A 9,077-nucleotide genomic window follows, 5' to 3' on the forward strand; every position below is an offset into this window, starting at 1 on the left:
AAAAAAAAAAAAAAAAAAAAAGACAGCTCTCCTGTTGTGGTGACCCACAACCAGAAAAATTATCTCGTTGATACTTCGTAACTATAATTTTGCTACTGTTAAAAATCACAATAGGGTCTTAGGTGTCCCCTGTGAAAGGGTCATTGGACCTCTACAGGGGTCACCGCCCACAGGTTGGAAAACCACTGTTGTAGATCCTTCTAAACCACACTCTGAATAGCAGGAACTTGGAAATCCCCATGTTTATGGCAGAGCCTGGTCAGGGAACAGGCTCACCTCTGGCTGACGGCAGACACAGGCTGATGCGCAAAGGGTGACTAAAAAGTATCTAGATGTGGAGTCTGACGGAGCTGGGACATGCATGGCTAGCTGAGGCCCGTGGCTATGAGAGTTGGAGCCACTCTGAGGACCTGAAGGAGGCCTCCACTGTAGCTCAGCTTTGTTTTTAAAGGCAGTCAGGGATAGCCTTGACCTTACCCCATACCCGAGGACTGCCTTGAGCTTCTGATCCTCCTGTCTCTGCCTCCCAGGTGCTGAGATTACAAGCCTGCACCCTGTGTGCACGGTGCCTTACCGGATGCAGGCCTTTGTGAATGCTAGGCAAGCACGCCACCAACTGAGCTACATCTCTAAACAATGCATTTTGTATCTGAAGATGGTGAAGAACTCACCCTGACCCGTGAAGGTCACATCAATTTTGCTCCAGACAGGACCGAGGGGCCTCCAAGCCTCACACAATCTTCTTTTGTCCTCTTTTGCAGATCGAACATGGGCCTACTCCTTCTCGGGTGCAGTGCTATTCTCCATGGGTTTCCTCGTCGGCTTGCTCTGTTATCTGAGCTACAAATACATCACCAAGCCCCCTGTACCTCCCAACTCTCTGGTGAGTCACCCACCCGGGGCTAGAGAGGGGCATCTTGGAGAGACCCTCCAAGTCCCAGAAGCCAGGGGAGTCCCTGAGCAGTGCAAAGATGTGCCACAGAGCAGACTGAGCTGACCAAGGTGGACTGGCCGCGCCAGGGTGTGTAAGGAAGGCATGTGACCAGGGCAGTGGGACTGAGCAGGGATGCCCTGTGGCTTCAGAGCCAGGTGAGGATGTAGGGTCTTGGGGAGCATTGAGGGCTGTTGAGCATGGAGCTCCACAGGGCTGCAGAGCACCTCACTGTTTGTATAGAGAGCCAGCACTTGGTTCGTGAGCGCAATTGTGTAGTCCCAGGACTGGAGAGGCTGATAGAGAAGAATCTCAAGGTCCAGGCAAGCCTGGGCTACATAGGGAGATTTTTGTCTTACAAAGCTCCCCACCCCCACCCCTACCCCCACCCCCACCACCAACAACAAAAAAAAAAAAACAAGAAGAAGGAGGAGGAAGAGGAGGAGGAAGAGGAAGGGGAGGAAGAAGAGGAGAAGGAAGAAGAAAAGGAGGAGGAAGAAGAGGAGGAAGAGGAGGAGGAAGAAGAGGAGGAGGAGGGGAAAACCAAAACACAGGAGTAGTGGCAGTTATTCTAGGACTCAGAAGGTGGAGGCTACCTTGTGAGAACCTGTCTCACAAACTATAAAAAGGGCTGGCAGTGCAGCTCAGTGGGTAGAGTGCTTCCCGAGCATGCACAAAGCCCTGGGTTTGACCCCCAGCACTGTGATGCCAGCACTATAGCACTATGATCCCAGTTATAGAGGAAGGTGTAGATAGGAGGATCAGGTCATCCTTGGCTACATATCCAGTCCAAAGCTAGCTCAGACTACACACACACACACACACACACACACACACACACACACACACACACAAACACACACAAACACACACCAAACAAAACAAACAAAAAAGAGCCAGGCATGGTGGTGCACACCTTTGAGCTCAAGAGGCAGAGGCAGGAGGATCTCTGCGAGTTTGAGACCAGCCAGGTCTACATAGCAAGTTCCAGGACAGCTAGAGCTACATAGTGAGACCTTGTCTCAAAACAAAAACAAAATTTAAAACCAAACAAAATGCCTCTATGTGGGTAGCCCAGGTCTACCCTGCATGGTCACTCACGGCCGTTTTTTTTTCCATGAGCATTCAGGCTTCAGACGGTAATGTGAAATCTCCAATGTTCAGATACTGACACGTAGTTTTAGCACTAAGCCCTTAGGGAGTCAACACATCTCATCAACAGCCCCACATGGCCCTGGGTTCCACCTCTGCCCCAGGAGCAAGGTCCCCTTCGGAGCCTCAGGTTGAGCAACAAGGCTCAGGAGACAACTCTCGCCATCTGAACGGCTGAGGGCTTTTCCCATAGTGCCACTGTCCTTGCTACCATGGTCTCCCAGCCTCTTCTGGCCATCCCTATATCCCTATCCTTTCTATCCTTGGCCCCTCAGAGCAGTACAAGCCACAACCTTGAGGCAGCCCAAAATCTGGGCCCTCTACTCCCCCGCTGGCAATCATCTAGAACAAGTGGACCCTAAGTCACTCTGCCAGATGTAACCTGGACCTCAGATGTCTCACATCCATTTACTTGTTTGATGTGGTTGTTTTAAAACATGGCCTCACTATATAGCCCATGCTGACCCCGAACCAAGATCCTTCTGCCTCAGGTGCCCCAGAGGCTGGGTTCATTCGGAGGGGAGTCTGTGAGCAGGGGAGGGTAGGTTATGTACGTCTCGAATGGAGCCCCCAGGGCCTCGACAACCCTCTCAAAAGGCTTTGTCCATATAAAAAACAAAGAAGCAGAGATGGAGGATTCTCAGGTCAAGGTGGCTAGTTACAACAACCAAACTGGTGAGCTCTGGGCTCATGATCAGTACCCCGCCTTGTTATATAAGATGGAAAATGGCCAAAGATGCTGGGTCTCCGGCTTCCATACACATGTGCTTGCACATACATTCGAGCAGCCATGAGCACACACATCATGCGCCAGAGCACATTTTTTTTAAAAAAAGAAAGAAAACAGAACATGTCCTAAAGGGTAGGCTCTTGTCTCCCCACAGAACGTCCAGCACGTCCTGACCTTTCAGCCTCTGCGCTTCATCCAGGAACATGTGCTGATCCCTGTCTTGGACCTCAGTGGCCCCAGCAGTCTGGCTCAGCCCATCCAGTACTCCCAGGTGTTGGTGTCTGGGCCCAGGGAGCCACCTGGAGCTGTGCGTCGGCAGAGCCTGTCTGACCTCACCTACGTAGGGCAGTCAGAGGTCTCCATCCTCCAGCCTACCAACGTGCCAGCTCAGCAGACACTGTCCCTACCATCCTATGCTCAGAAGGCAGTCCCTGAGGTCCAGCCCCCTTCCTACGCGCCTCAGTTAGCCTCGGATGCCAAAGCTCTGCTCTACTCCCCACAACAGGGGATGAAGACCGGGCCCACCGCCTATGACCCGCAAGACATTCTGGACAGCTGGCCTGCTTCCTATGCTGTGTGTGTGGAAGACTCTGGCAAGGACTCCACCCCGGGGATCCTCCCCAGTCCCAAACACCTCAAGCCGAAAGGTCAGCTCCAGGGAGACACACTTGTTAGAAGCTGTCTCCCGGGGGACCTTTCTCTGCAGGAAGTCACCTCCTTGGGTGAAGGGGAGGCGCAGAGACCAAAGTCATTCCCCTCACCTCTGGGGTTTTGCACAGACAGAGGACCTGACCTTCCCATACTGCACAGGGAGGAACTAGAGACAGAGACACCACGGTACCTGAAGGGGGCGCTGTCCCTCCTGTCCTCTGTACAGATCGAGGGCCACCCTGTCTCCCTCCCATTGCACATCCATTCTGTCTCATGTTCCCCCTCAGATGAGGGACCAAGTCCCTGGGGCCTGCTGGACTCCCTTGTGTGTCCAAAGGATGAGGGCCCGGCGGCTGAGACTGAGGCCATGGATCCAGTGGCCACGGATGCCACGCGCCCCAGTGCTGCAGCCTCTGAGCTGGAGCAGTCTACAGAGCTGGACGCTCTCTTCAAAGGCTTGGCCCTGACTGTGCAATGGGAATCCTGAAGGGCGGTGAGAGCAAGCAGGCCTAGGCTTCCTTCTGCCCCACCCAGCTAACAACCCCACACCCACTAAGCCACAGGTTCTAAGGCCCAGCCCCGGGTGGGGAAGATTTGGGACCTACGTGGGAAAACGAATGTATGGTGACGACTCCAGTGGAGAAGTGACAGGACGGCAGTGGGTGGAAATGGCCTGTGCCACAGAGCCCAGCAGGCGGGACAGAAAGAGTGGGGTAATGCAGGGACATCTGGAGAGCCATCCAGCTCCCTCATCTAGTTTAACCAAGAGTGAGGCGTCCACCTTCTCTGAAGGATCCTGGACTGGAAGCTGGGGGACCAAGCATAACAGGCCCTTTGGCCAAGGGCAGAGAGGCCGCACAGCAGCAAGACTTGAGGGTAGAGTGTGGTAGATAGAGGCTCACTCCTGGTCAGGGAACCCTTCTTTGCTCTGCTGTGGGAGGCTTCACCCAGGAGTGACTCCTTAATCCATCAGGAGGTGAGGGGTGTTGTGTAAAAGTTTTCTACAAGGCAGGGCTCTAGAGAAAAGCATTTGAAAGGAACATAGCGCCTTGGAACCCAAAGGCTTTGAAATCTTAGCCTGTCTAGGGTCACATTCCAGCCTCTCCACCTATCATCTACAGGACACCAAGCAGGTGAATGAGCTCAGACCTCAGCTTCCCCATCAGTGAAATGGGCATCATCACACTTGCCTTCTGAGGTGGTGTCAAGGATGGTATTAATGTCTGGGAAATGCTTTGTGGCACCCAGCACATGGGCAGGGTCTTGGCCGCTGTTTCCTGCTGGGATTTAAAAAAAAAAATCTGGAAACGTGCAGAGTGCCTCCTTCTGTTCATAAATGGTTCGTGGGCGTTTCCTCGTGGATTAGAGACTGGTGCAGGCAAGAACTAGACTATCTAGGGCAGACAAGAGGAGTCTCTACAGAGCCTTCTGGAAACAGGCCCAGAGAAGCAACGAGTGGCACAGAGTCTTCTCCTTGAGGTTGCAGGTAGAAACTGTTTGGGCAGAGGCCATCTCACGGGGCCTTCTTTGTGTGGAGCAAGCCCCAGGCCTCTGTCTGCCCCACCTTGAGATACAACATCGTCACTGCACCGCCCTGGCCCTCTGGCTGGTGCCTGCACACAGCAAGAAGTCTTTACGCTCTGCTGTCAGGAAGCTCTACCTGTCACATCACTCTCAGATGGGCTTGACCAGGAAGAAGGCAAGGCCCAGGCCAACACACGGCTGTGCAGTCTACACTCAAACACAGGGCCTTTTGTGCCAAGGGTGGGTGCTACCCGCCCTGTTTGAATTCTTGGGGGCTGAGTTTGGCAGAACGCAAAGTAGGGGGGCCCCAAAGGGTTCCTGAGAGATAGGTGCCCTCCCCATCACCTTCTTGCCCCAGATTTCTGAGCCGCCGCAACACCAGATTTCATTTGCATCATGGCGGCCCTCCGGAGGTACACTGTGTCCTTCTACCGTGATCACCTGTGTTTCCCCTTCTTTTCCCCACTGGATCCCCTTAATGACACTTGGTGACAGGTGGGTCTCTCTTATCTATGTGTCATTAATATTTAACCTCCATCCAAGGTTTGACTCAAAATCTAAGGCCAAAGGTTAACAGTCTTTACTTTGTTTACAACTGAATTGTTGGCCTGTTCTCACCGGGTCAGGACAACCAGGGTTACAGAGAGCTTTTATGGAAGGCCATAAACTGGCTGTCAGCTCCCAGGGCTATATGTGTGGCAACCATAACAAAAATGAGGGAGAAGCTGGAGTGTCTAAGGAGGAGCCCTATGGCCTCCTTCTGAGAGCCTCTCTCAAAGAGATCACCACACACACTCCTCCCCCGGCATCCCAGGCCCATAGCTGGGCTGGATCCTCCCTGCTACAAGACAGGCTGTCAAAGTCCCACCAGGGCTGGATAGTAAGCTTGGCTTTTTTAAGAGCCCCACATTCTGACCCAGTAGCCTGGAACGCCACCAACCCTGCCCGCCGTGTCCTGTCCCACCCAGGAGTCTCCAAGTCACCTGCCTAACAAGGAAAGGCCGAGCCAGGGGTAAAAGAACAGTGACGTCAGCATCCCCCCAACCTCATCCTCCAGAGAACCTTCCAAGACCCTGGATCCCCGTCCACCCGGAACTCATGAGCCGTGCACAGACAAAGAGCTGTGACTGCAGCCCAGCACAAATGGTAGACAAACCTAAAGCTAAGACAGCATGGTTTGGATTTTTGGTTTGGTTTGTTTTGATGATGCAGTTGTCTGGTTTTCTAAGTGTGAAGTTGACAGTGTCATGTCCAGACGATGTTTGAAGCCACAGACACTGCCAATCCTGCAGACGCTCGGCTCTGGGATAAAGTTTAATCTGTAAACCAGGCGGGAAGGGACAAACAGGCACCTAATAGAACGGCAACTGTAGGAAGTGCAATAAAGGTTACTTGAACACAAATACTTAGGTACTAAAAACCAGTCATTGAATGATGCGATGTGTAACGTACAGAATGGAGGCTTGGACCACAGGATGAGGTACATCTATGGCTGGATGAAACAGGACAGCTACTGAGATGGGCATGACCAGAGAGAGAGAAGGTGAGTACGGGAGGAGGGAAGAGAGAGAGAGAGAGAGGGAGGGAGAGAGGGAGAAAGGGAGAGAGAGGGAGAGGGAGAGAGAGAACCCTGTTTCCTTTTGGATCCTCACTGTATTTCGAGTCAGGCTCTGAGGCCTCTAACCCACACACAGACCCCCTGCTATTTCCACCCATTTTTCCTTTGCTATAACGAGGAAGGAGAAAAAAAAAGAAAGGGAGGAAGGAGACCAGGAAACTTCCCCTGCTGTGCGTAAAGGAGAGCAGCAGCCAGAATGAACCAGAGTGAGAGCTACAGAGAACAGGAAGGGACTGAAGTAGACCCAGAATCTCAGAGGACTCACAGGGAGAAGACATCAACGTAAGCAAGTCTCCATGGCAACCCGAAGTTGGTGCCATCGGCCACAGACAGTTGGGTTGTGGACTGAGTTGTTGATAGAGATGGCCCTTGGTTTGGTCATAAGTCTAAGAAAATAAAAGACAAAGAAAGAAAGAAGGAAAGAGGAGAAAGATGGAGACAGAATGGAGATGCTGAGCCAAGCATTTCCTGCATTTAGTCTCACAACCATTCAGCAAGATAGGTGGCTGTGGTACATGTATGTGTGCATGCACGTGTGCGTGTGTGTGCGTGTGGGGGGGGGGGTGGGGGTGTGTAATGAGAACTTTGGTTTCTTTTAGAAACCCAGTTATGTTATGTGAATGTGGTTTTGCTTTGATCCCAGGTGTGGGATAAGAGGCTGCTTCACAGCGGGTGACTGTGATATGCCTCATGCTCTAGCAAGGGTGTGGTTTTGCCAGCTGCAGATAGTTTCTATGAGTGTATGATGTTTGGAATTCTGGGGACTTTTCAAGAGGGTATAAATGCCAGAACCCCCCGAGAGAGGCTGAGCTCACTCCAAGGAGGCTATTGTTCCCGCTGCTGCTGGTTCCTGTTGTGGTCGTTTATCAAGTGGTTGTGAGCAAAGTGAAAAGAAGATATCCTTACAACAGCAAAGACTGAACTTGCCCCCAAGGAACACGATGCCTCTAATCAACAGAAAGTAGTCTAAAGAGGTCAATGCCCCCTTTCCCCTCTAACCTTCTTTCTCTTCTACCTAGTGTTGGGAGGTTGGAACGGATTATCTACACAAGGGTGGTAGATATAAGGACCCAATAGAGTAGCACAAAATGTACACCAAAGTGTGTGTGTGTGTGTGTGTGTGTGTGTGTGTAAGTGTGTGTCTGTGCACATGCAACTGTGAGAAGGCCAGAGGTCAACATCAGCGTCTTCTTCAATCACACCCTACCTTACCTTCTGAGAGTCTCTCATTGAACATGGAGCTCTCTGATTGGCTAACCTGGCTGACCATCAAGATCCCAGAATCTTCCTGTGTCTGCCCCCCAGGGCTGGAATCACAGTCACATGCCTGGCTCGGGGGCTCAAGATTGCTCTACAAGTAGTTTAACCCCGGAACCATCTCCAGAGCCCTCAGATGCTGAGACTTAACTGTTAACACACCCAGGGGTCTTTACTGCCTGATTAGGTCATGACAAGGGGTTGGTGGGCGTGTCCTAACCTCTTCAGCTCTTCTGTCACATGAAGACACAAGCGGAACTGTCTACGATATTGTGTCTGCTTAGTTTTACATCAACTTGACACAAACTAAAGTCATCTGAGAGGAGGGAGCCTCCATTGAGAAAATGCTAAATCAGACTGTAGACAAACCTTTCTTAATTAGTGGTTGATAGAGGAGGATCCAGACCACTGTGGGCGGGGCCATCCTGAGCTAGTGGTCCTGGGTTATATAGAAAAGCAGGCTGGGTAAACCATGAGGAGCAAGCCAGTAAGCAGCACCCCTCCATGGCCTCTGCATCAGCTCCTGCCTCCTGATTCCTGCCCTGTTTGAGTTCCTGTCCTGGCTTCCTTCAGTGATGGACTAGGATATGGAAGTGTAAACTGAACAAACCCTCTTCTTTCCAATTTGCTTTTGGTCACGGTGTTTCATCACAGCAGTAGTGACCCTAATTACTATTGACATATGCAAAGTGAGACTTGACCTCAGACTTTCGTGCCTTCAGAATGATAATAAATGTTATCCTTTATAAATATACCAGGCCAAATAGATTGAGACAGTATTTATCCACTCATTTTGATTAATTTATTTATTTTGAGACAGAGCCTTATGTAGCACAGGTTAACCTCAAACTTGCTACGTAGTCTAGGGTAGACTTGAACTCTGGTCCTTCTGCCTTGAGTTCCCAAGTGATAGGAATATTGGCATATGACACTGCCATGTCTGGTTTTCAATTCATTTTAAAAGTCAAGTTGAGGACAGAGCTGTATTCCAGGAATTATTTCCTTTGGGGTAGGGACAGAGAGAACAAGACAAGTCAACATCCCTCTATCTAAAATGTTCTCCAGGCTACAATAAAAGAAACAGAGGCTCAGGAAGGAAGCTGAAGGCTGAGCATGATGTCACACACTTATAATCCCAGCACTCAAGATACTGAGGATCATGGGTTCGAGCCTCAGCTATATACTGAGATTTGTCTCAAATTAAAATGATGATG

General features: G+C 51.1%; 1 protein-coding gene across 1 annotated transcript in view; it reads left to right on the forward strand.

The window, feature by feature from the left end:
- Il22ra1 (interleukin 22 receptor subunit alpha 1) overlaps positions 1-6,391 on the forward strand; it is a 26,524-nt gene extending 20,133 nt beyond the window's left edge. Inside the window, exons 6-7 of the mRNA XM_031379070.1 lie at positions 762-883; positions 2,968-6,391. Of these exons, the coding sequence (XP_031234930.1) occupies positions 762-883; positions 2,968-3,951 (1,106 nt within the window). The 3' untranslated portion in view covers positions 3,952-6,391. The remainder of the gene's footprint in view (positions 1-761; positions 884-2,967) is intronic.
- Positions 6,392-9,077: the final 2,686 nt, after the last annotated feature.

The sequence above is a fragment of the Mastomys coucha genome, unplaced genomic scaffold (assembly GCF_008632895.1).
Source record: "Mastomys coucha isolate ucsf_1 unplaced genomic scaffold, UCSF_Mcou_1 pScaffold18, whole genome shotgun sequence".
NCBI classification, from domain to species: domain Eukaryota; kingdom Metazoa; phylum Chordata; class Mammalia; order Rodentia; family Muridae; genus Mastomys; species Mastomys coucha.